This window comes from Dipodomys spectabilis, unplaced genomic scaffold, assembly GCF_019054845.1.
Source record: "Dipodomys spectabilis isolate Male_0828 unplaced genomic scaffold, ASM1905484v1 ptg000076l, whole genome shotgun sequence".
NCBI lineage: Eukaryota > Metazoa > Chordata > Mammalia > Rodentia > Heteromyidae > Dipodomys > Dipodomys spectabilis.
The window spans coordinates 2136491-2164161 of record NW_024870753.1 but is presented as its reverse complement, the minus strand read 5'-3'; the positions used below and the strand labels follow the sequence as shown (position 1 = coordinate 2164161).

General features: G+C 41.2%; 1 protein-coding gene across 1 annotated transcript; it reads right to left on the bottom strand.

The window, feature by feature from the left end:
- Positions 1 to 21: 21 nt before the first annotated feature.
- On the bottom strand, positions 22 to 27235 carry Dlat (dihydrolipoamide S-acetyltransferase). Its single transcript, XM_042682750.1, has 14 exons — positions 26856 to 27235; positions 26396 to 26497; positions 25659 to 25783; positions 25360 to 25510; positions 22401 to 22527; positions 19486 to 19673; positions 18387 to 18546; positions 11660 to 11727; positions 10891 to 10983; positions 10452 to 10559; positions 7827 to 7942; positions 5073 to 5235; positions 3866 to 4002; positions 22 to 1544 (listed from the first exon to the last, which is right to left on the bottom strand). Exons 1-14 carry the CDS (start codon positions 27135 to 27137, stop codon positions 1415 to 1417), a joined length of 1950 nt encoding a protein of 649 aa, XP_042538684.1. The 5' UTR covers positions 27138 to 27235; the 3' UTR covers positions 22 to 1414.
- Positions 27236 to 27671: the final 436 nt, after the last annotated feature.

Genomic DNA, 27671 nt, shown 5'->3' with positions numbered 1-27671 from the left:
TAATGTTCCCAGTTCATTCTGATTATCCTGATATCACCTCCTTCATTCCTCTAAAAGGCAAACATAGTAAAATGGGAAGAAGTCTGTCTTTCCAAAAGGATTTTAGGGATATCTTATTTAAGGCAATGCTTGGGAAGAGAAACAGAATGATTTTTATATACTTTTCACTATTTTTTAAGATTTTTTTTTTCCAACAAGAAATTACCATTTTGTTTTGGGCATCATTTGTTTTTAATGCTTGCTTTGTTTTTGAGATGGAGTTTTGCTATCTTGCCTGGGCTGGCCTCGAGCACCTGTGCCCAGGATCCTCTGGACTCTAGCTCTTAAGGAGACAGGACAAGTGCTGGTGCGTGGCTTGGGAGTTCCGCTAGAATTCCAAGCCATTTACCAGTGTTCCCCACTGCCAACAAGATTTGGTGCTAAGACGACTTTGGCACACATCCAACTCTAGTAATCCTATTTTACATTATGTACATTTACTCCACAGTTATTTCATAGAGTTCTCAGGTTATATAAGTAATAAATTCTGGTAAGTTCATTTACAGCTAACGTTCAGTCGATCTTGGATACCTCTGCCCCCCAGAACTTCTCTTCAATTCCATACGCATGTCCTTTTATTTGGAATTAACTATAGAGTTCTCTCAGAATCACACACTTAAGCTGCTTAAATAAATACGTAAGGTGTTCTATCAAGAAGTGGACTTAAATTTTTATTATCTTTTTTTGCTGATGCTAGTTCTGGGGCTTGAATTCAAGCCTCCAGCCTTACTGAGCTTTCTCACTCATGGCTGGCACTTTAGCACTTGAGCCACATATCCACTCCCATTTGTCCTTACCTTAAGGAAAACAATCATTTATGTAGAAACTCATTTTAAAGGACAGTTGATTGAGGAAGCTTAGGAAAATGTGGACCGTAAAAATTTCACTCTCCTTGAAGTTCTCTACCACTCCCATGTGTGACAAACCATAGAAGAATCAGGGTAAAATTCCAAATTTCAAACCCTAGCCCTTCCCCCAAGAGAAGCAATTTTTCTAACTTCCTGCTCTCACATGTACGCAATTTGAAAGGCAAGGTTACTTACATCTGTGTTCCCTCCGCATACTGGTCTCTAGGGAGCCACATCCTATCTATTCTGTATTCTAGTGCAAATACATATCGCGCAAAGAACAAGGCCATGTGTCTCTCTTGACTAGGAGTGCACAACTGAAAATCTGACATTAAATGTACACAATATTCGTATGTAACTGACATTAAAAAACATTCTGTAATGCCCATTACAAACAATGCATATGGATAGATTCAATAATAAAAATAACTAGTTAAACTTTCAAAGAACCACCTGTTTAATAACATATAAATATCTTGATAAGAATGAACCAAAGTGACTTGGGAGTCTAGAAGTTCTTCAGTAAATTATAACAACATGGTTACAGGTTTCTCCAGGTATTTTCTAAACTCAGCAAGCCACTGGGCACCAACTGCTCCATCCACAACTCGATGGTCACAGCTGAGTGTAACAGACATCATACTAGCCACATCAAATCTAGAAAAAAAAAAAAAATAAATAAATTAGATTTTCTGAAAAGAATGGATTTTAGCTAATCACATCCTTATCCTGCCCTTAATCCCACCCAGGTAATATTACTTTCCTCCTACTTTTAATGTTACCTGTATCTTCAGCTCAAAGAGCTAAACAGACCAGGTAGCAGGTAAGTAGATATGTGACAAGCTATACAACCTGGTCCAATCCGGCCTTCTGCCTCTTTTTATAGAGAAAGCCTTTCATTTACACAGTATTTACCATTTTCATGCCTGCTTGCATATTTTAATGGTGGGGTATGTGGAATGAAGACCACATGGTCCAGAAAACTAAAATATTTACTATCTCTTTAAAAAAAAAAACTGTTACCTTCTCATCTAAGTAAATCTCAAAGAGAATCCCACTTCAAACAGGATTAACTTCATTTCATAAAAGTTGTTGCCCTGAGGAATTTCATTCCACATTTATTTACATTTGCATGTTTGGGAAGTTCTGTTAGAATTCTGTTAAATGTGTCCTATCCCTTTAATTGCCTGCTCTTCTCCTTCCTTAATACCTCTTAGTCTTAAATTAGGCCTTTTGACTGAATCTGGAAGTTCTTGCAAGCTTCTTATTTCTTGGATTTGTTCTAGAAAATTGTCTCCTCTTCCTCTATTATATCTAATCTATCTTTGATCCCTGAGACTGTCTTCCACATCATTTATTCTGCTGTCAAGACTTTCTACTCTGTTTTTTATTTCTCTGCCATCTAATTGGTCATTTGTAATGGTTTCAATCTCTATGGAATTTTTTTAGGTCCTGTATGGACTTCATTTCCTTGATTTGTTTATCTGAGTCTTATCTCATATCCTTTAGCTGAGTGACTATTGCCTCATTAGACTCCTTTTTCCTTCTCTTGGAATTCCTTTAGGTTTACAGAATGAATTCTACATGAATTAGAAGAATTCTGTGATTTCTAATACTATTTAGTTTCACCACCCTCACAAATTGCCTTGTGTAGGCTTCCCATCTCCTCATTAATCATACTTTTATCAGCACTATTTTTAAAGCATTTTGAGAACTATCTTCTAAGTCCTTCATTGTCTACTCTATTGCCTGGTTATTTTCTGTGGGAATTAAGCTTTCTTGACTTGCCATTTTTCTTGCATTTATATGGTTATTCTGCCCATTTGGAAAACCTTTTGGTTTAACTTTTTGGGGAGCCTTACTAATAGCTTGTTCTCTGTGTTTGATTGATCAACCAGTTGATATAATCTCCTTTCTACACCATAATACCCCTCCCCAAACAAAAGTGGAGACGAATTTAGATAGGGAAATACCAATCCATGATTTAAAACCTCTAAAGTGTATGAAACTGTAGGGTTCTATGTTTTTTACTTTATATTGTGTTATCTTGTGGTTTTCTTTTGAGCACTTTTGTTTTCATTAGTGTTATTTTGCATTGGCTCATACTGACTCTTAGAACTGAATTGCTCATTAGTTAACAAATATACCTAATCTTTTCTTTATCACAACACCCTTCTCCACCTGAAACTAACGGTGTATTTAAACAGGGGAATACCTACCACTGACAAGCTTTTTAAGAGTAGGCAATAATTAATGTTTAGGGTGTCTTATGCATAGACTCTCAACTTGATTTTCTTCTTCTTGGTAAGGACTACAAGGTCTCTCACCCTCATTCGTTTCCTTCTTTTTTTTTTTGTCTGTTATGGGGCTTGAACTCTGGGCCTGAGCACTGTCCCTCAGCTCTTCAGCTCAAGGCGAGCGCTCTACCACTTGAGCTACAGCACCACTTCTGGTTTTCTGAGTGTTTATTGGAGATAAGAGTTTCATGGGCCTTCCTGCCCAGGCTGGCTTTGAACCGAGATCCTCAGATCTCAGCCTCCTCAGTAGCTAGGATTACAGGCATAAGCCACCGGCACCCAGCTCATTTGTTTCCTTCTTTGCAGCCATTACTTATTCTCTTTTTCATCCTTCTTCAGCTAAATCTATTACATTAGATTTCTCTCACCCATAGTTATCTCTGAAAAACTAGTACTCTCCAAACCTACCCTGCCTAGCAATCTCAATTTTTTTTTTCAATTGATAGACAAGTGTTAACATCACAGCGTCTCAACACAACCAAACTCTAATCTAGATTTAAATGCTCCCAACAAAATCTGACCCCAGATAAACAATACCCAACAGACTATCAAACCACATTTACATTTGACTCTACCTGAAATTCCAATACCCATGCCAGTAACTTGGTAAAGCAGATGCACAAGACTAAGCATAATGTAATGAAAATGAACTTGTAACTCCCTCTCCATTTAGGCACCTACCCTTTTTCATTGTCTGCTGGAACTAGTTTATCCTCTGAAGCACCAATTGCCAAAATACACGCTTGAGGTGGGTTAATAATAGCAGAAAAATTTTTAATTCCAAACATTCCTAAATTGGAGATTGTAAAAGTTCCTCCCTAAAGGAAAAAAGATTGAATATTAGTCTGGGCATTGGTGGCTCACAACTGTAATCCGAACTACTCAGGAGGGTTAGATAAAAGGATCAAGGTTCAAAACCAGCCAAGCAGAAAAGACAATGAAACGTCATCTCCAAACAAAACTTGTAAAAACCTGGACTACAGGCATTGCTCACATGGTAGAGCATCAGCCATGAGCAGGCAAGCTAAGCAACAGTAAGGCTCTGAGTTGGGCTAGGATACTGGAAAAAAAAAAAAAAAGAAAAAAAATCAGCCAGGCACTGGTGGCTCACGCCTGTAATCCTACTCAGGAGACTGAGATCTGCGGATAGTTGATCAAAGCCAGCCTGGGTAGGAAAGTTCATGAGACTCTTATCTCCAATTAACCACCAGAAAACTGGAAGTGGCACTGTGTGGCTCAAGTGGTAGAGCGCTAGCCTTGAGCTGAAGAGCTCAGGGACCGCGCCCAGGCCCAGAATTCAAGCCCTATAACCGACAAAAAAAAAAAAAAAAAAAAAAAGATCATACTAATTGCTTGTCACAATAAACTATAAAGCATTAGAAATGTTCTGGGAGGGGCTGGGAAGGTGGCTCAGTGGTAGAGCGCTTGCCTTGCATGCATGAGGCCCTAGGTTCAATTCCTCAGCACCACATAAGCAAAAAGAAAAAAAGCGGGAAGTGGCGCTGTGGCTCAAGTGATAGAGCGCTAGCCTTGAGCTGAAGAGCTGAGGGACAGCGCCCAGGCCCAAAGTTCAGGCCCCACAACCAGATCCAAAAAAAAAAAGAAAAAAGAAATGTTCTGGGAAAATGCCTTAAGATAATCTTTTACTGTGTATTAAGAAAGGCCGGAATAGAATATATATTACTGAAAAAAAAGGAAAATAACCAATACAATCTAAACAAAAGCCAGTTATTTGTATTGATAGTTGGATAGTATCTTTTTTTCAGCTTTTGATGTGTGACTTCATTGTTCTTTCTTTTCAGGACTAAGCTACATAGTGGAACAGTGTCCCACAAACCAACAAAAAAGCCCTCCCCCCAACAAAAAAAAAATCCTTCCAGTGTCTTACCTGGAACTCATGTGGCTGCAGTTTACCCTCTCTTGCTTTGGTGGCTAAAGAAACAACATCATTAGCAATGGTTTCTAGTCCTTTTATGTGTGCATTAAACACGATGGGTGTGATGAGGCCTACAGGAGTACTGACTGCAACACTGACATCAACAACATGATTTCTGTTTAAAAAAAAGAAAGAAAGAAAGAAAAAATAAATCAAATAATCAACACTGAGGTTTGGGGGCGGGGGGGGGGCAGGGGAGGGGGAAAGAGTTGTTTTTTTGTGCTGGTAGTAGGGCTTGAATTACCAGTCTCACTCTCCCTTAGCCGTACCCTACCACTTGAGTCACAACTCTACTTCTAGTTTTTTTGCTAATAATTGAAGATAGGAGTCTCTCGGATTTGTCTGCCCAGGCTGGCTTTCAACTACAGTTTTTGGATCTCAGCCTGTTGAACAGCTAGGATTATAGGTATGAGCACTAGTGCCAAGCAAATACTACTTTCTTATTAAACTATACCATTATCACAATAATTGGATGTTTTAAAATAGCTAGAATATTCTCAACAAAAAGAAATGCCATACTGTACCACATAAACATGTACAACTATCTATGAAATGAAAATAAAAATATGGCTCAAAAAATCATCCTTTCACAATAGATTTTTATTTTTTTGTCAGTGGGGGCCTGAACTCTGGACGTGGGCGCCGTCCCTGAGCTCTTCAGCTCAAGGCTAGTGCTTTACCACTTTAAACCACAGTGCCACATCCAGCTTTTTCTGCTTATGTGGTGCTGAGGAATCGGACCCAGAGCATCATGCATGCAAGGCAAGCACTCTTCCACTGAGCCATCTTCCCAGCCCCACAATAGATTTTAGTAAGCTGCCTTCTGATAAAACATTGTGTTCCCTGCCTTATTCACCATTGAATCCAGCAAACATTGTGTTCAGTATTTGTTGAATAGCTGTAAGAATGAAAGGCATTTTGTAAGAATCAATAGTTCACAGAACCTGCCATGCCCTTGATCCTTCCTGTTAAGAGTATTTTTTCCCCACTGCATAGTCCTAAAAGCAGATGGCTCTTATTCGTATCCTTCTGAATAGCTATTTAAAACACATAACACATTAACAAGTGTTGGTGAGGGGCTAGGAAGGTGGCTCAGTGGTAGAGCGCTTGCCTTGCATGCATGAGGCCCTGGGTTCGATTCCTCAGCACCACATAAGCAAAAAGAAAAAAGCCGGAAATGGCGCTGTGGCTCAAGTGGTAGAGTGCTAGCCTTGAGCTGAAGAGCTGAGGGACAGCATCCAGGCCAAGTTCAGGTCCCATGACTGAACCCCCAAAAAAAGAAATGTGCTCTTTAAAAAAAAAAAAAACAAGTGTTGGTGAGGACTGGACAAACTGGAATCCTGATCCATTGGAGGTGGGAAAGTAAAATACTGCAACCACTTTGAGAAATAATGTAGAACTTTTGTAAGAATACAAACATAAATTTAGAATATTACTTAGTAAATATATATAGTTCCTACCTTAATAATTAAAATCAGGTTATTGTATCCATGGTATACTACATGTCTTTTCATAAGCACAATTAAAAATTTAGTTAATAAAAGTTGTATTACCATTGTATTTATATGACATATTTTCTTCAAAATATGTCTTATATAAATGGTCTTATATAGATGGTCTCCAGGGTTTACAAAAACATATTCAATTTTAGAAATTTCTATCCCATTAAGTTACTAAAATGCAGGTAGTATGCCCAGAGACAACATATTAGTTCAACCACCAGCCCTCACCCTGACCATCTCTTTACCTGCAATTCATCTATATCCTTTGCCATATTTTTTACAGCAAGGCAGTTCACTACATCTAGTGTTTTCCTGAGTTCTGTGAGTTGTCCTAACTAACAAATCAAACCCAAAGACAGTGTCATGGGGACTTGAGTTTGCAGCCCATTTGGTCAGAGTTTAGCCTAAAGGGGACAGAGTTTGACCTGAAGTAGGGCAGTCCCGTGAGCCTGCTCAGCCCCCAGTGTGTGGGCTCCCACACTTCCTCCAGGGACAGTGAAATGAACTGGTTCCTACACAGGGGCCTCCGCCAGCGTGTGCACACAACTGGCTACAGAGGCGGCGTGAGCATGTGAGGGTAGAGCAGGAAGGAAAACTCGTTTGGGTTTTGGTTGTTTCCCAAATAGATGAGAATGATGATAAAACTTTAAAAAGCATTAATCTACACACAAGAAAATACTCAGGCTGGGGCTGGGAGGGTGGCTCAGTGGTAGAGTGCTTGCCTCGCATGCGTGAAGCCCTGGGTTGATTCCTCAGCACCACATACACGGAAATAGCCAAAAGTGGCGCTGTGGCTCAAGTGGTAGAGCAAAAGAAGCTCAGGGACAGTGCCCAGACCATGGGACTGGCAAGAAAAGAAAAAAAAAAAGAACTAAATGAAAACATGTGACACAAAGCACCATGACAGATGTCACCATAGTATTGACAAATACTGTATTCAACATTGCTCTGAAAGCCCATTTATTTAACCTTGCTTTGTGAGTTGTTACTAGCTTAATTAGACTATTTTTACATTGCTCTCTTCACTCAACTCAGAGAACTTGTAGTCTTTACAAACTAAACTTAGTACTATCTTACAAGTGTTCTTGTGTTATTTTCAAACTATTTTACCAATGACTGTCATCTCTCCCTTTAACTCCCACTTACACATTAGATGGGATGAAAAACATAAAGATTGATATGTAGCTTCTCCAGTTTTACTTACTGTCTTATAACTGTGTCCATCCATGAAGAATTTGCTTCAGGAACTTTTAAACATGCCAGAGCTGAAGCTTTTATGATGAAGTCATTGACAGAAATTTTGCTTTTTCCTTCTAAAATCTGTGAAGACAAGAAATGGTTATAGTTTTCTTAAATTTTCTCCACCCCGAAATGAACCAGACTACGTAACCCTAAGAAAGACACTATGGAAATGAAAATACACAAATATTGTGAGGTAAAAAGAGCAAAATGAAATCTAAAGTTGCTTCTTTCACTTTGTTTAATATAAGTCTTAACAGTTACGAACTAGGATCAAGAACAAGACAAGGTTATCCACTCTTGCTACTCTATTCAGTGCAGTATTATATAAGAGATGCTAACCAGAGCAATTAGGCAAAAAAAAAAAAAAGGTGGAGGCTGAGAATCAGTGGCTTACACCTGTAATCTTAGCTACTCAGGAAGCTGAGATCTGAAGATGACAGTTCAAAGCAGCACCCTGGGAAGGAAAGTTTGTCAGACTCTTATCTCCAATTAAGCACCAAGAAAGCTCAAAGTGGAACTGTGTTTCAAGTGGCAGAGCACTATCCCTGAGCAAAAGAAAGAAAAAGAAAAAGAGAGAGAAAGAGAAAGAAAGAGAGAAGGGGGAAGGGAGGAAGGGAGGGAAAGGAAGGAGGGAAGGAAGGAAGGAAGGAGGGCGGGCAGGCAGGCAAAAAGGGAAATAATGGAGGGGAGGAGAGGAGAGGGGAGGACTCAACAAATGAGTGGAACAGAATTCAGTTACATGACTCATATGTGAGTGTCGACTCCAGGCTGGGCATATAATGCCAAAGCTCTAAGTATGAAGCACTGAACAAAATGGATAAAGTCCTACTCTCATTTAACTGTGGCTGGGGGACAGGGGGAAAGAGAGGGCAAATAATGAATGAATGAGACATGATACTTTAGATCATGCTAAGTATAAAAAGAAGTAGGGAAGGTAAACTAAGGAAGGGAGGAGGGAAGAAGTTGCAATTTTAGAATAGGGGAAACAAGAGACAGAGCTATAGAGTCAAACCCTTAGGAGGGGAAGGAGAAAACCTATGTGGATACTAGAGGCAACACAGAAAAAAAAGACAAGTGCAAGGAACCCGGGGCCAGAGTGTGGAGGAGCAGCAAGACAATTACAGCACCTACAGGGGAATAAAGCAACTGGGAAAACAGTAGGAGAGGAGATCAGAGAGGTCAGACATATTCTTCCATGTAGGCTACTCCAAGAAATTCAGCTTTTAGTTTTCACTTCCTTGAAAAAAATCTTTCCTATATCCATTTCTGTTTTCAGTATTGCTGGGGATCAAATGCAGGGATTGTTTGTTTGTTCTGGAAACAGGGAATTCACAATCCTCTGGCCTTAGCCTCGGAGTGCTAGAACTACAGGCACACATATATTACCATGCGCAGATTCCTACTTCCTTGTTAATGTAGGCACTTATTACATAACTTCATGCTTTATTTACAATGAAGCAAAACTAGTGTTTGCTATTATATGTCCATATATATATATCACTTTAGCCTTTTCTGAAATCCTGCTATCCTGTTACTTTACTGTCCAAAAACACATTAATTGCTGGGTACCAGTGGCTCATGCCTGTAATCCTAGCTACTCCGGAAGCTGAGATCTGAGGATCCAGCCCAGGCAGGAATGTCCATGAGACTCTTATCTCCAATTAACCACCAGAAAAAAACGCAAGTGGCGCTCTGGGTCAAGTGGTAAAACATTAGCCTTGAACTGAAGAGCTCAGGGACAGCGCCCAGGCCCAGAGTTCAAGCCCCACAACCGAAAAAAAAAAAAAACACTAAAAAACACATTAATAGACTCTTAGTGTCTAAATCATCAAGTTCAAACTTTTCTTATAAATCAAGGTTTTCCTTAAACTGGCTTATGGTGTATGTCAGATAATCTATCCCCCACAAACGCTATATTCCTTCCATTTTTAAAGCACTGATTCTCCATACTTACAATAAACTTTCTTCAACCTCTGCCAATCCAAACACTTTAGCTCAACAAGTCTGTCCTATACTACTGTGAATTTCCCAACTACTCTCATAGGTCTCCCCCCATTGTCTCCACCTCAACAAAACTCTACAGTGTCATTCAGCAGACAATTACACATTACCGTAAAGAGACTGATCCACAAATGAGTACTTATTTTCACTTTCATAACAATTGCCTTCACTCCTTTGTACATGAATCATCTCTCCAATTAGATTGTAAATGAAGGAAGATTATGCCTTATGTCCTTGTGTTGTAAACTACTAAACCTAACTAGGTACATGGCATCTGACTATAAACATGATTCTCACTTACCAAAGAATACCTGAGTACAGCATCATAGTGATTTCACTAAACTAAATCTATCAATGGCTCAGTCAACTTAAAATGATAAGCTTTAAACAAGATGAGAATTGCAAGATGAGGTTGCAAGATGAGAATTCTCCAGGATGCTCTCTCAAAGTTAAAGTTAAAAATGAGTTATTTTTCTCTATATATTCAACTAGCATACTGTAACAAAATCTATAGTCAAAAATAAAATGTTCAGTGGTGGAAGACTATTTCTATAATTTAGAAAATTAGAATTGCCAAAAGTTTTACCTTATTAAGTTCTTTCCGTACCAATAAAACTTCTCCCATATTTACATCAATAGAAAGGTAATAATGAGGTATAGTTTGCTTGGATTGCATTAATCTCTGTGCAATAACCTGCAGAGAAAGAGATCCAAAAGTCACTAAACGTGATCTGAGAGGAGGCTGTACGTGATTCAGTCTGCTCCCTGGCAAGGCTTACCCACACATTATCAGACACAGCGATGAGGACTGCACAACTTCAGACATTCTAATAGATTTCACTATCACACATTTCTTTCTTCCTTCCCAGTATTTAAATGTCTACCCATTGCTTAACTGACCAAACTAAACTTCCTTAAACCTATAATCTAATATTCCCAACTGAAAAGACCTCTGCTTCAGTATGAACCCAAAGAGAGGGAAGATGCCCAACAGTTCTTGCTCCAGAAAAGGGTAATGTTCTTACTCGACGAATGTTGCTGATTGGGATATCTGTGTAGACCCCTGTAGGAACTGGTGCCACACCTGGACTTGGGGGAGCCATAGCAGCTGCTGCAGCCTATGGGGGAGAAAAAGATTCTTAATAACTGTGCCCCAATCTTAGCGTAAACATCTGCTCTACATATACATGTCAGACAGAAAAATCAGAGTTTTGCAGAATGGCTAGCTCTATTCCTAGGGATAGTGGAATTATTACAATGCTTATATTTAAAGAACTTTAAATAACTTTTTGTTATTACTTAGAATCTGAAGTCACATTTTAATCACCACCCATCTTCTTTGTGCCAGAATATATTTAATGACTAGCTTAAATAAAAATAATTTTGTTCTTGCAAAACTAAACAAAAGTAACAACCAAAAAGAAAAGAAAACAGGGCTGAGAAAGTAGATCAGTGATAGAGTGCTTGCCTTGCATGCATGAGGCCCTGAGTTCGATTCCTCAGTACCACATAAGCAGAAAAAAGCCAGAGGTGGCACTGTGGTTCAAGTGGTAGAGCACTAGCCTTGAGCGGAAGAGCTGAGGGACAGCGCCCAGACCCAGAGTTCAGGCCCCATGATCAACAAAAAAAAAAAAAAGAAAAGAAAAGAAACCAGTGAGGCATGGAGGTTTACTGCTATAATGCCAGTTCTGGTTAAATTATTTCATTTATGCATTATTTATAAAAAAGTTAATAGAGAAAACAAAGTGCTTTGCGGGAGAAATTTTGTAAAGGTAAGTTTCAAATATAACTCACAGGAACAGCTTTAGAAGGCACAAAAGAGTCAATGTCCTTCTTGATGATTCTGCCCTCTGGTCCCGTCCCTGGAAGAAATAGCAAGTATCACACAACCATCACATATCACTAACCTGCAATTCTGTAAGGGTCGCTACCAAACCACTAGACCATGTTATTGGGGGTAGTTAAATAGTCTCAAAATCTAGAATTACAGCAACCATATCTGTGACTGCCCTCATTGTGGTATGATTCTTGCTCTAGGTTCCTGGCATGGACCTCCTAAAACCTTTGACATTTCCTATGTCATAGTATCTTCTGCTATTCAGAAAAAGATCCTGAACACCACAGAATTTTTATATTCATGAGGTAACTGAGGTTGGGGCTCCTGGATCCCTACCAGAAAAGGGGATGGTCAGCTGAAATACCAACACCTGAGTGGAGGGTGTTTCAATCCCCTTTCCCATCTCCATCTTCCCATCTTCCTCCTCCACTGCTCTAATTTCTGATCCACTACTGCAGAAGACTAAAAATTAAATTCAATGACCAACTGTCACTGATTGTATCAATCACGTCTGTGATGATACTTCTAAGCAAAGAAAGCCTAGGACACTAGGCTTACATGTCTGTAATCCTAGCTATTAAGGATGCTGAGACCTGAAGATCATGGTTCCAGGCCAGGCAGGGAAGACAAAATCTCTATACTGTTACCTCCAATTAACCAGCAAAGAAGCCAGAAATAGAGGTGTGGGGTTTGAGGCCAGTCAGGGAAGACAAAATCCCTAGACTCTCATCTCTAATTAACCAGCAAAAAAGCCAGAAGTAGAGGTGTGGTTCAAGTGGTAGAGAACTATTAGCACTATTCTTGGATGAAAAAGTCAAGCAAGATCTCAAGGTATTAAGTTCAAGCTTCTACTAGTAACAGTGGAACAAAAAAAGAAGGAAAAGGAAAACAAGTTTTGCATTGTGAAAGGCAGAGAGCTTCTGTGGTAAACACATTTGTGCTGGAGAAGAAACAGAAGCTATGTACCCCTCCCACTCTATCTTGCCCATATGCATCTCTTCCATTTAGCTGTTTTTGAGGTGTTGCCTTTACACACACACACACACACACACACACACACACACACACTAATTAAAATACCTTCCTGAGTTATGTCAGCTATTCCTGTAAATTATCAAACCTAAGGAGAGGTTAGACATGAGTTAGATACCTGGATGTGGATCTCCAGGCTTTACAACTGGAATCTGAAGAAAGGGTCACCTATGGGACTGAGTTCATACATCTATCGAGTCTGATGCTAAATCTAGGTCAATGTCAGAATTGGACTGAACTGCTTGTACCCAGTTGGTGGGAAAGAATTGAGTTATATAGGAAAAACAAACAAACAAACAAAATACAGAATAACAACTCAAAACATTTGGTGTCAGAATGAGGTAGGATAGATGAAGAGTCGGGAAAATTAGATAAAAATCTGCAAACAATTCATAAATGGATAAAGACAGAAAGAATGAAAAATATATGTTAGTCCTAAAGGTTACTTGGGGTTTTGGGTGGGTAAGATGAGTGAGGCCTAGATGTTGAGCCTAGACTATTCTCTAACTCATCACTGCAAAATCTCCTCCACTGTTCTCTCATTATCATGACCTTCTTCTTGTCTTTGTTTTCTTCCTTTCCCAAAATACCTTGTACAGATTGGTGTTATAATCACTCTAGGGTAAAATTCTAAAACTATGTTTGACTTCTTACCAAGCAGGGTAGCTTAATGTTACCAGGGGGAATAAATGACATACACGGTGACTCTCATGTTCAGAACCACAAACCTAAAATGCACAGACAAAAACTGCCCAGAGAGGGTGGGAAGGTGGCTCAGTGGTAGAGTGCTTGCCTTGCATGCATGAGGCCTTGGGTTCGATTCCTCGGTACCACATAAGCAGAAAAAGCCAGAAGTGGTGCTGTGGCTCAAGTGACAGAGCGCCTTGAGCTGAAGAGCTGAGGGACAGCGCTCAGGCTCAGAGTTCATGACTGACAAAAAAAAAAAAAAAAAAAAAACTGCCCAGAAATTCAACTGTTTACTTTAAATTTACCTTCCAATCTCTAAGAAGACTTGTTTACAATCTCTCTAACCCTATTCCTTCCCAGACTCAGTCTCCAGCTGATCCCTTCACCTCAGGCTCTATTAACCAAACTATACCACCAAACTAATAAACTCATCCATTAGAATAGATAAAAAGAACCCAAATTCCTAAAAAGGCCAATACCACTCATTCTCATATTCTTTTTTTTTTGGGGGGGGGGGGTGTGGGGGGGGTCCGGTCATGGGGCCTGAACTCTGGGCCTGGACACTGTCCCTCAGCTCTTCAGCTCAAGACTAGCACTCTACCACTTGAGCCATAGCACCACTTCCGGCTTTTTTCTTTTTGCTTATGTGGTGCTGAGGAATCGAACCCAGGGCCTCAGGCATGAAAGGCAAGCGCTCTACCACTGAGGCACCTTCCCAGCCCTCTCATATTCTTAAGAACTTGGTTCCTGGCCAAAAAACATCCTGCCCAATCCCTTTCCGTTAAACTAGTGATTCTCTATAACAGTCTCATGAGACATTTTGGTGGTCAGCAACATCCCACAATGCAAATGGCACACCCCATAATAAACCTTTAACACACCTTATAACCATAACCAAGAATCATATGGCCAGAGTTGAGAAATTATACTAGCCTCACCCATTATCACTTATCTTCAGAAACCTAAAGTCCACATTTCCCTAAAACTATACCTACATTTCTACAGCTTCTTTCATAGCAAACCATGAAATGAGCTACTCACTGTGCTATCACCAGGTCTTCACCCAGTTTTCCACCTATGATAAATGACAAGATTAGCAGGGCACAGTGGCTCACACCTGTAATCTTAGCTACTCAGGAGGCTGAGATATGAGGATCCTGGCTTTACGCCAGCTCCATGACACTTTTTGTTGTTGTTGTGGGGCTTGAACTCTGGGCCTGGGTGCTGTCCCTGCGCTCTTCAGCTCAAGGCTAGCACTTTACCACTTGAGCCACAGTGCCACTTCTGGTTTTCTGGTGGTTTATTGGAGATAAAGAGTCTAACAAATTTTCCTACCCAAGCTGGATCCTCAGATCTCAGCTTCCTGAGTAGCTAGGATTACAGGCGTGAGCCATCAGCCCTTGGCTCCAAGGGGTATTCTTTACATGGGGAGGAGGTGAGTCAGTTTCAAGAACAGTTAAGCTCTATCAAGTAACTAACCTAACATCTGTTCTTTTAGCTGTCTTTCATTTAGACTACAAAATTTGAGTGAACCCTGGCCAGACCTGGGTATATATGTGACAAATTTTATCTCCAATAAACTACTCAGAAAAAGCCAGAAGTGGTACTGTGGCTCAAGTGGTAGAACACAAGCCTCAAGCCAAAGAAGCTCAAGGGACAGTGCCCAGGCCTTGGGTTCAAACCCCAGGATTAATTAAAAAAAAAAAAAAAAAAAAGATTAGGTGACACAGGTATAGAATTGACCACATTTTGCTTTTGTACACTCCACCGTCTGAAATTACAGCTGTCAAATTCCCAAAGACACACATGACTAAGTTCTGTTGGTTCTATGTAAATAATGAATCTCAGAATCTGGCATTTCTTTTCATTTCCACTTTCATTCTAAGTCACCAGCATCATCTCTAACCACAGAATCTTCACAAGTGTCACAGCTTTCATTTATCCCATTTCCTCAGAGCAATCAAAATGATCCTTCAAAAATATAAACCATTTTATTTTCACCTCCTTAAGTCTTTCAATAGGTTTCTATATTTCAAATCAGATGAAACTCTTCATCATGATCTATAAGGTCCTTGATGTTTGAATCTCTATCCTTCCAACCTTATCTCTTACCATTAGGTCCTGCCTCCCTCTAAACCCCTCCATTTATGCTCCTCAAAAATGCTAGGCTCTTTTCCAAGCTCAAACTGTATATTGCCAGTCTCTGCCCAAAAGGCTCTTTCCCCGTGTCTTTGATTGACTCACAGCTGACTGACTCATCTCGCAGATCAGATCACACATCACCTCATCAGGAAGGTCTTCCTCAGCCTCCTGTCTAAAAGTAGTCATGACAGCACACAGATCTATCCTGCTGTTCACTATTACTCTCTTTCTTTCCTAGCTGTTAAATTGTCTTATTTTTAAAAAGAATTACCATGGGAACTAATATTCTTTCTCTGTAGGCACTTGTTGACTGCTCACAACCTATTAAGTTTTATTTTTATACACAAATGAAGTGACAGATACAAAAGGTCACACAGTTAGTAGATGGCAGAGCTGACATTTAAACTCAAGCTTCCTACCTTCAGAGCCTTCTCTGAAGTACTAAACTACTCCCTTTTGGCTCACTTAATTCTTTGCTGGCCACAGTGAGCAATTCAAACTGAAGTCTTACTAATTTATGAACAAGTACTTCATACATACAGAGTACTCAGTAATGATTTGCTTTTATAATAAATGAATCAACTATAATCAGCTATCTTTGCTTACATGGTAAGAATACTGGGACTTTTCAATTTGTCTTTTTAGTAAAATAATGTCTAAATTCTTCAGATTTAAGTATTAAACCAGTTCTTCCTCTCTCTAAGCCAAGTCCCTAATTCTAATCACCTACAGAATGAAATAACATACTGTAGAGGAGGAAGAAAAAAAAGAAACCTCAGAGGTTGAAAAAAAAAATGTACAAGCTATTTTTGTGTCCTGGGATCAGCTTAACTTTTAGCCAGAAAATAATGGCTTGCAGGTAGATGATAGCAAGCACCAAGTGTCCACAGGTGGACAACTGCAGAACTGACCACATTTTTCTTCAGCAATTATGATAGCAGTGCACCAAGACAAACAGCAGAGCCGGTGCCGGCAGCTCATGCCTGTAATCCTACCTACTCAGAAGGCTAAGATCTGAGGATCATGGTTCCAAGTCAGCCTGGGCAGAAAAATCCATGAGACTCTTATCTCCAATAAACCACTCAGAAAAAGCCCGAAGTGGCACTGTGGCTCAAGTGATAAAGTGTTAGCCTTGAATACAAAGAGGCCCAGGAGAGCCCCCAGACCCTGAGTTCAAGCCCTAGCACCAGCCAAAAAAAAAAAAAAAAAAGACAGACAACAGCACAGGGGAAGAAGAAAACCAGATTTATAGCTAAACAAATCTAGTCTCAAACTACAACTTTTTAAAGATTCTCTTCCTATCCAAAATGTAATGGTAGTCCTACTTCAAGAAATGCTGTGCAAATTAAATGAGCAGCATATAGTTCCAGCCATCAAACCAGGTCCTCAAAGGAGTAAAAGTATTTTAATTATCTACATGAGATATTAGTTTAAGTTTATTTAAAGAGTATTTAAGTGCTAGGCAATAATAGCAATATGAATGACAAGTAATATACTTTGTGCAATTATATGCTAGATACTATTCTAAGAGCTTCTACTTTACAGATCATTTAATTCTCATCATTCTATATGACGCACACCATTATTTTAGTTTTGTAGATGGAAACACAGGTAAGTTACAGAGTTCAGATGGAAAGCTGGGCACAGGTAGCTTCTACCTGTAATTCTAGCTACTCAGAAGGCTGTGATCTGAGGATCAAGGTTCAAAGCCAGCCCAGACAAAAAAGTCCTTGAGACTCTTGTCTTCAATTCACCACTAAAAAGCTACCAGTGAAGTATGGCTCAAGTGGTAAGGGTGCTAGCCTTGAGCAAAAAAGCTCAGGGACAGTACCCAGGCCCTGAGTTCGAGCCCTAAGACTGATATACACAAAAACACACACAACACAAAAAGATTTCAGATGAAGACATGCATAAGCTAAACTGTAATTCACTCAGACATATTACAAAACAATAAAGCCAAAATTCCATATCACATGTTCTGACTACTGAGCCACATTTTTTCCTGTGGGGAAAAAAGAGATGAATAAGGCATTTGACATTGTCTTTAGGGAGTTTTAGTTTGGCTTAGTTTTATTTTAGTTAGTTTTCTTAAAGAGGGTCTTGTTAGAGCCCAGGCTAGGTTCAAACTTAAAATCTTCCTGCCTCAGCCTCCCAAGTGCTGGTATTATCAGCATGTACTACAACACTTGAATATTTTTTTTTGGGGGGGGGGGGGGCTCAGTCATGAGGCTTGAACTCTGGGACTGAGCTCTTCAGCTCAAGGTGAACCTCTACCACTTGAGCCACAGTGTCACTTCCTGCTTTCTGGTGGTTAAATGGAGATAAGAGTCTTACAGACTTTCCTGCTCAGACTGGCTTTGTATGGGCTTTGAACCGCAATCCTCAGATCTCAGCCTCCTGAGTACCCAGGATTACAGACATGAGCCACTGGCGCCCAGCTGAGTTTATTATTTTAAGTCATTTCCAATTCCCTCACCTTCATGTTTTATTTCACTTATTGCTTATAGTCAACCTTGTCCTACCAGAAAGTTCTTCAGATTATACAAGCAAACCTTATAATACAACTTTGCTTAATAAGCACATTTCCTTTCATCAATAATAGGTTGCTCCCACAAATAGAGCAAAGTGAAGGAAAGGCATCTAAATCCTACATACAGATAGACTGGAGGCAGAGTAAGTAAAACACGGTAGTTTCTGTACTCTGTGAAGGCAAAAGGGAAATATTTTCCTCCCTCATCCTTCTAAGCCCTATTATCCTTGTTGACACCATAACCTATAGTTTAGCTAGATCTTAACTTCATGTCTCATTTCCTAGAGATTTACCTTTTACTTGTGAAAGGTCAATCCCTTTCTCTGCTGCCAACTTCTTCGCAAGAGGACTAACGAATATCCTTCCCTTTGGTCCAGAAGGAGCAGCTAGCCCAGCAGGAGTGGCGGATGGTGTAGGGGTTAAAGGTTGAGGAGTTGGAGGAACAGTGGCAACCTTTTGAAAAAATTATAAATTACTGATTCACCACAGCAAAGACTTTTTACATTTTATGAAGTTAAAAACTTCATAAACTTAAATAACATTTTCCCCAAATATCACAATGCACATTTTTCCTACTTAAATACATAATATCTACATGACAGAGGAACAGCAAGAGTAATAATTTTTGTCAAAGACCCAACAAAATCCAACAATCTTACTTCATGGTAGCACATGTAAGCTAACTACAGTATAATCTTCACAGCCTGCCTGTACTTTAATCTCTTCCTATTAAGTTCTCATTAAGTTCATCACCAACAAGTTCATCATTACAAGATTCCACATGGGAAAGTACCGTAAGAAACAAACTAACACTGCTCCTGGACAGTTCCCTCCCCATACACTCAGGACAATGAGTCCTTGAGAAGCATGCACAATTTTCCCCTCTGTAGAAGCTTCATTATAAGGGTTATCTATGCTTAGAGTTAATACAAGTTCACAATACAGGCATACAGAATGCTGAACAAAGTACAGTAATAAACTAAATTCTGTACAAGCCATGTCATGGTCGTAACATTTTCCAAGAATATGCAGGGTCTAAAATTATATATAAATAATGAAGATCGTGTAGTAAAATCAACAGACAACAGGGAGTAAAACCTTACCTTCCATAAGCACATTTACACCCAAAGCAGAAAGCGAACATGTCACCTAAGCTTTGTTCTAAGCAGCGCTCAAGACAGCAGGAGAAAAAAGCTACAAGGATCAAACTATGAACTATTAGGTGGATGGTGCAGTATAACAGACCCTACAGGCTCCATCAAAATTAACAACTTAGCTCCTTTCTTACTTATAGGTTCTTGGAACTGAAAGAACCGAGGATGTCATCTAATGAAATCCCTTTAATTTAGACATGGATGGGACAAATTCTCTTGATTCTAGAGGCATACCTACCGGGGGAGAGACAGGTGGTGGTGCTTGTGGTTTTAAGTCAGTTACTCCAGTTGGTCTATAGTCGGCAAATGCTGCTATATCTGCCTCTTTTTCTACGATGATACAAAGTGGGGTTCCTAGAGGAACATCTCTTGTGCCTTCAGGAACCAAGATTTTTGCCAGATAACCTTCTTCCTGTACTTCAAAACCTTGAATAGAAGGAAATACATTAAAGGATTTCAGAGACACCATTATCCCTACAACATCACTTTTCTATAAACTATCTAACCTGTGTTTCATTTTATCTACAAAATGAGAGCAATTACAGTACAGTCAGACTGGCATTCACAGGCTCCATGTTTCTAGGTTGCACCAAGAATTAGAACTGCCTATAGTGGTGGAACTGAACAGTTTCTCTTTCAAAACATAGGTTACAGAATAGGTAGGCATGTTGTCAGAGATGTCAGTAGATAAGATATATAGGGGCTGGGAAGGTGGCTCAGTGGTAGAATGCTTGCCTTGTATGCATGAAGCACTGGGTTCGATTCCTCAGCAGCACATAAGCAGAAAAAGCCAGAAATGGCACTGTGGCTCAAGTGGTAGAGCTCTAGCTTTGAGCTAAAGAGCTAAGGGACGGCAGCCAGGCCCAGCGTTCAGGCCCCACAACCGCCATTGTATTTATACAATTAACTTTGTGTATTTGAGTATTAGAAAACTTGATACATGATATAAACTACTTCTCCTGACAACATTTATTCACATACACACGTATATAAGAATAGATGTGTATAAATTATATGTGTATGTATATATTACATTATACATATAAACACACATAATTATAAATATACACATATGTATTTATATAATATACATATATGTGTCTATACATACACATTATATTACATATATAGTATATATCTATATTAATTATATACATACTGGAGAGGGTAGGAGTAAGGCTCAGTGGTAGAAATCTTGCCAGGAGCAGGGTTCAGTCTCTTAACACACATAAATACAAACACACACATACTTTCCAGCAACAACAAACAAAAAAAAAAAAAAAGAACTTGCATATGTAGAGATTTTGGTGGAGGAACGTCCTGGAACCTCACAGGTACCAAGGATGACTATATCTACCTTACAGGGATGTTAAGAATTTAAGTGAATTATTATTGTACCACAGCACGTGGTACAAAGTAAATAAACACAGTTGGCCCTCCAATTCAGGGAACTGAAGGTACTTGAGGAAAAAGTGCATCTTGCACTGTGAGAGATGACCAATGGTAGATACTTCTGAAAGTTGCTGAAAATATCTCTAAGGTCAATCCACATGCAGATTCACAGAACTCAAGATGGTATCAGCTATATTGCTGAAGATCAGAGTCCCATAAAGTCAAATCGAGGAAGCTTCCAAGGTAGACAGTGATAGGGGATTTCAGCTGTAAAAGCATATTCAAATATTTTCAAAGAGGTTATATTTGGTATTATACCATATATTTCAATGTGAAGAAATTCAGCATTGCTAGATTCTTATGATCTGACAACTTGTATTCAGCTACTGCTTTTCTTGCAAGAAATTCAAGCATTGAGTCACAAAAGGAAAACTAAAGCTGGGTGTGACATACACCTGTAATGCTCATACTAAGGAGACTGAGACAAAGAGAATGACAAATTTCTAAACCTTGTCTCAAAAAAAAAAAAACCACAAAAAAACCAGGGGCTGGCTCAGTGGTAGAGTACTTGCCTCGCATGCATGAGACCCTAGGTTCGATTCCTCAGCACCACAAAAGCAGAAAAAGCCAGAAGTGGTGCTGTAGCTCAAGTGGTAGAGCGCTAGCCTTGAGCTGAAGAGCTGAGGGACAGCGCCCAGGCCCAGAATTCAGGCCCCATGACCAACAACAAAAAAAAAATCTTAGGAGTTTGATATACAAAAAGCTAAAGGAATTGCTCTGGTGGAGAGGGGAAGGAGAGCAGGCCATTGCAGGATCCTACTCTTAACCCCTCTTTGCTCCAGGGTACTATCCAAGAAAGATGAGCTTGAAGAACATACCCTGAAAACCACCACTGGAGAGAATGCCTGTGTTCTCCTGCTAAGCTAACTCCCCATGAAATGAACAGGCTTCCCCTTGACTGGTGATTATGGAGCAGAGGTAAGAAACTTTTTTTTTTTTTTTGGGTCCGGTCGTGGGGCCTGAACTCTGGGCCTGGGCGCTGTCCCTCAGCTCTTCAGCTCAAGGCTAGCGCTCTACCACTTGAGCCATATAGCGCCACTTCCAGCTTTTTTCTTTTTGCTTATGTGGTGCTGAGGAATCAAACCCAGGGCCTCAGGCATGCAAGGCAAGCGCTCTACCACTGAGCCACCTTCCCAGCCCCCGTAAGAAACTTCTAATACTAGGAGTACCTATCTATGTACTACCATAAATATATGATTGGGGAGGGGTAGGGTTGTTTCAGAACATAAAAAGCACTTAACATGAAGTACATGAAAATTTCATATATCTAAAAAGGTTGGTATGTATGTATAGCTCAAAGAATGAGAACAATCTAAGCCCTAGTTTCAGTTTTCTGATAAAAATCATGTTAACTCCTTTGGTATTTTCCTGTCTTGTCGGTGATTTTTCTTCTTTTTCCCCTTTCCTTCCTTCGTCCAGATTTCACAATGGTAATTCTGACACAGGTTTTTAGGAACATAAAAATACACTAAGAAGAAAATTCTGGCCTAAGAACAGCTGCTAAACTGACAAGTCCTTGATTCAATAAGTACAAAACATGGAATTGAAAAATCTGATGGTGCATGTCACTGTTGTAAAACATCTCAGGAAGTACATCCTAAGAACAGTAAAATGTTCATATTATTACTCACCCAGTATAGACCAGGATGGCAAACCTCGAAACTCAGTGCCTCATTATTAGAAGCTGAAAACAAATCTCACCTATAGTGGCCTTGTCCGTCTCTATCTCTGCCAGTAAGTCTCCTTCACTTAGCTTCTCACCCACTTTTTTTTCCCATCTCTGAACTGTGCCCATGGTCATGGTGGGAGAGAGGGCAGGAAGAAGTACCTGTAGAGACAAATACATATGGTCTGCTTAATACTAGGAATCATTACACATGAAAGCTCTTAAGCAGGTGCAATTTCAGGGAGTGCTAGTGACTATGACAATCCACATACGCCCATCGCAGCCTCTGTCATTTCCCACTGCTTAAACTGCCCTTCAGATCCCAAGCTTATCACTGATACGCTGAACTACTCTCTAGGTTTGAAGCAGAGATGGAGTTTAAAGAGGGATGGCAAAGATGTCTTCCAGACAAAACTAATCCCTGAATATATATTGAGGCCCAAACCATCTTTCATCTTTTCATAAAACACAGATTAAAAGGCTGAGTGCTAGAGGGCTGGGAATGTGGCTTAGTGGTAGATTGCTTGCCTAGCATGCCTGAACCCCTGGGTTTGATTCTTCAGTACCATATACACAGAAAAAGCTTGAAGTGGCACTGTGGCTCAAGTGGTAGAGTGCTAGCCTTGAGCAATAGCAGCTCAGGGACACTGCCCAGGCCTCCCCCACCCATCCACCAAAAAAAAAAAAAAAAAAAAAAAAAGGTTGGGTGCTAGTGGCTCACGCCCATAATCCTAGCTACTCAGGAAGCTGAGATCTGAGGGTCAAGATGTAAAGCCAGCCAGGCATGAAAGTCTGTGAGACTCTTACTTCCAATTAACCACTAAAAAGCCAGAAGCAAAGCTATATGCTCAAGTGGTAGAGCACTAGCTTTAGCTAAGTGACAGCATCCAGATCCTAAGTTCAAGCCCCAGGACTGGAACAACAAAAAAAAGTATAGATTTAATGTGGAAATTTGTTTCACAAAATGATCTTGGCCCACACAATTCTTCAAATAGCATTATTATCTTTTCATGCGTAAGAGGCTACATTTGTTCCAAACTTCTCAGAATACACACACACACACACACACACAGAGAAAAACTAAATTAAGACATACTCTTGTTGATTGGTCCACTAACTCACAATCCTAGCAACTCAACAGGCTGGGATCAGGAGAATAACAGTTCAAGGCCAGTCTGGGCAAAAAGTCTACAAAACCCCATCTAAACCAATAAAAAGCTGGGTATGGGCTGAGCACCAGTGGCTCATGCCTGTAATCCTAGCTATTTAGGAGGGTGAGATTTGAGAATTGTGGTTCAAAGCCAGCCTAAGCAAGAAAGTCCTTGAGATTCTCATCTCCAATTCCACCACCAAAAAGCTACAAGTGGAGCTATGGCTCAAGTGGTAAGAGTGCTAGCCTTGAGCAAAAATGCTCAGGGACAGCATCCAGGCCAGAGTTTTCCCCCACAACTGGGGGAAAATGGGTATGCTGACACACACTGTCATCTTAGCTACAGCAGCGAGTATAAAATAGGATGCTATTCAGGTTAAAAGTGAGATCCTATCTTAAAATAACCAGTACAAAAAATGGGCTGGAAGTAGCCCATTGGTACAGTGCCTGTCTAGCAAGTGAAAGGCCCAGATCTCAAACTCGAGGATTGTCAAAAAAGAAGTCATCTTCAGGCTGGAAATAGGTTAGTGGCAGAATACTTGCTTAGCATGCATGAGGCCCTAGGTTCAATGCCTAGCACTGGAGGGGAAAAAAATCTCTGGTGACTAGTTAGCATTCTACAGATAGTATTCCTTGGTGATTATAGTTAATAGTATTTTCCTGAAAACTGCTAGAGAGATGATTTTAAATATCAAACAAAAAGGTAGAAAACATACACATGTTAATTCAATTAAGCTATTCAACCAGGTATAGATTTCAAAACAAATAATAAACTACCAGAATTTTGCCACTACTCTTAGAAAAGACTACCATATATCAAAGGAAGACTAGGTATCATGGCACAAACCAGGAACTCCAGCTATTCAGGATGAAGAGGCAAAAGGATCAAGAGTTCAATGCCAGTCTGAGCAAGAAGTAGTGAGATTCTGTCTCGGAAATAAGGGGTGGGGGGCTGGGAATGTGGCTTAGTGGTAAAGTGCTTGCCTAGCATGCATAAAGCTTAGTACCACATAAACAGAAAAAGCAGGAAGTGGTACCATGGCTCAAGTGATAAGAGTGCTAGCCTTGAGCAAAAAGAAGCTCAAGGACAGTGCCCAGGCTCTGAGTTCAAGTGCCAGGATTGGGAAAGGGAAGGAAAGAAGAAAGGAAGGAAGGAAGGAAGGAAGGAAGGGAGGGAGGGAGGGAGGGAGGGAGGGAGGGATAGGAACATAGCTCAAGTGATTGAATGCTTGCCTAGCATAAGGCTCTTGGTTTAATCCCTAGTACTACCAAAGGGAAAGGCAAACACCAACTGGGAATGTTCCTTTAAAGGATGGCACCCAATGATTAAACTATGTGTACAGGAGTAAAACATAATTACAAATTATCTTCTGTAACACAATATCCTTGAGTGAGAAATTTTAAAGCATTAGCCTATGTACTACACTGAGACTGGGAAAGATTAGGGGATCTGTCCAAATTCACACATTTAAAAACAGCAAGCACAGCTGGGAAGGTGGCCCAGTGGTAGAGCGCTTGCCTTGCATGCCTGAGGCCCTGGGTTCAATTCCTCAGCACCACATAAGCAAAAAGCCGGAAGTGGCTCTGTGGCTCAAGTGGTAGAGCGCTAGCCTTGAGCTGAAGAGCTGAGGGACAGTGCCCAGGCCCAGAGTTCAGTCCCCACAACCGGGCCAAAAAAAAAAAAAAAAACCAGCAAGCAGCAGTAAAGTGGTCAGTTTTCATGGTTAAATCTCTGTATACTCCCAAATGACAAGAGCCAACCCGATTTAAAGCCAGTTTCCAGGCTCTAATAGCACTTATGAAAAACAGTCATCAAGTGCAAGCTATGAGAAGCTGAGCCTCACCTGCATATGAGTTGGATATGAGCTGCCGGGAGCCTGAGCAGAAGATGCAGGGGCTGAGGCAGCGGCTGGCGATGGAGTTGGGGCTGCCTGTGGGGTCGGTGCTGCTGAGGAATCCAATGTATAATTTTTAAAGGCCTCAATATCCTCTGGCCTAAGGAAGAGAAAGAATGCATAAATACGAGAGGGTGATAAAGCAGATGTGGTCTTCACACAGGTCTTCGGAAGTAGTTGAGTCCTAATTTTTCAATTTAGAATTAAAAGAACACTGATCATCCACAAACGACAGGGGTTCTACTCACTTTCCAACTGTGATACATATGATGGATCCAACAGGAACATCTCTCGTGCCTTCAGCAACAAGTATCTTTGCCATATAACACTCTTCCAGGCTCTCAAAACCAACAGTGGCTTTATCTGTTTCAACCTTTTAACATAAAGCAGTATCTTAGGTTTGTCATGCCAATGTGAAGTTTCTTAGCATGCACCCAGAATGACACACTTCAACAGTCACGTGAAGAGAAAGCTACTATCACAGATTTCAAAGAAGAAATTATATTAAAAAAAAACCCAAAACCTTGGTTTAAAAAAAATTAGTTTGGCAAGTGTTGAAAACTGATCTAACCAATCATGTCTAATACCAAGCCATTATGAGGCCAAGCACCAGTGAGCAGCTCATAGCTATGATCCTAGATACTTCAGTTGGCTGAGATATATGATTCAAAGATTGAAGTCAGCCCCAAGCAGGAAAAGTCTATGAGACTCTTCTCTTCAATTAAACACTAACATACCAAAAGTGGGTGACTCAAATGATAAAGCACCAGCTTTGAGCAAAAAACTAAAGGACTGTGCCTAGGCTCTGACTTAAAAACCCCAGTGCCAAAACAAACCAAAATAAATAAACATATATCCAACATCAAGCAGCGAGAGAAATCAGTTTTTTAAGCAAAAAAGAGTTAACTACTCTCCAGAAAGCTAAAGTGCAAACCATTTAGCCAAGCCAGTCCTTTAAGGTCCACCTACAGATTGTACAACTTACCTCTGCAATTAGGTCTCCCTCGTTGATTTTCTCCCCTTCTTTTTTCTCCCAACGGGCTATGGTGCCTGCCTGCATAGTAGGGGAAAGAGAAGGCAACGGAACCTAGAGGAGAAGGAGGGGGGGGAAAAAAGCACCAAGTTTAAAAAGGGCTACTCAACATTTAAAAAAGAAGAAGAAGAAGACGTTTACTAAGTCTCATTGGACACAAAGAGAATTCCTGGCACCCGGACGATTTCCAGTAACCTGTAGCTCTGGCAGGGCACGAACTTGGCCAGACATTTTACCTAGAGCCCCAGGCTCTGGAGCCGCTTCTTTCAATGGGACAGAACCACGACTTCGGGGCAAGCTCGAGGACGCCGGCCAAGCGAGGTTGGGAAAGAAGGGCGATGACAGGTCACTGAGGCCCAAGTACCCGACGGCCCCGAGAGGTGCGGGGGTCCCGGGAGGGGGGCTCTCTCACCTTCTGATGCGGGGGTAGACTATACCAGCGACGGCCTGGAGACCCCAAAAGCTGCAGCAGCAGCAGGCGATTCCGAGGAGCGGGCCCGGGGCTGGGGCCCCAGCGACACAGGGCCCGGACCCCGCCATGCCCGGTGGTCGCGCTGCGGCAACGGACCAAAGTGGGACCAGCCCGCCGGCTCGCGCTCGGGGCTCCGGGTCCCTCTCTCAAGGCCGTCCAGCGAGCCCCAAGTCCTATCTTCGGGGCTGCACTCTGGGCCTGTCGCGCACAGAGGCGCCACATAGTGCCACGGGCCCCCCACCCCTGCACGCCCCAAAACCTAGGCGGTGTCTCCGCAGTGACCTCTCCAAGAGCAGCGCGGCTCTGCCGTCAGCCACTCCGCGCTGTCGCGCGCTGTCGCAAAGCCGGCCGACACGGTTTACGACACTCCCCCCCCCCCCCCGCCCCCGGCCGGAAGCGCGCGCGTCGGCGGCTCCTCCTCCACGGCCGGGGCGGCGGGGCTCTCACGGGAGGCTCATCTGGAACCTCGCGGGACGGGGCTGCGTCCCAAATTCGGGAGAAGTGTGTAAAAGGAGAGGGGTAGAGAATGCGGGGTGTCAGGAGCTGCACCCTACAGGCTAGGGCGGGGCCTGCGAGGTGAATGGGGGGCGGGGGGGCTGGGGCCTGGGGACCCCGAGGGTTTCGCGCGGAAATGAGCTCGAACATCGGATGGGCCAAGCCATCCGAAGCTGTAGGCCGGGGCAATGAAAGGCCTAAGCGGTTTGCCCTTGGCACCTTTGTGTGTCCGTCCTGAGGCTCGAACTCAGGGCCTGGGCG

Excerpts from the sequence above, each read along its gene's own strand:
- Dlat (XM_042682750.1), bottom strand. The coding sequence starts at position 27,137 with ATGTGGCGCCTCTGTGCGCGACAGGCCCAGAGTGCAGCCCCGAAGATA. Across the intron at positions 25,511-25,658 it reads ATATGTATCACAGTTGGAAA|GCCAGAGGATATTGAGGCCT; the intron begins GTGAGTAGAACC and ends TCTCTTCCTTAG. Across the intron at positions 18,547-19,485 it reads CACCACCTGTCTCTCCCCCG|GTTGCCACTGTTCCTCCAAC; the intron begins GTAGGTATGCCT and ends TTTTTTCAAAAG.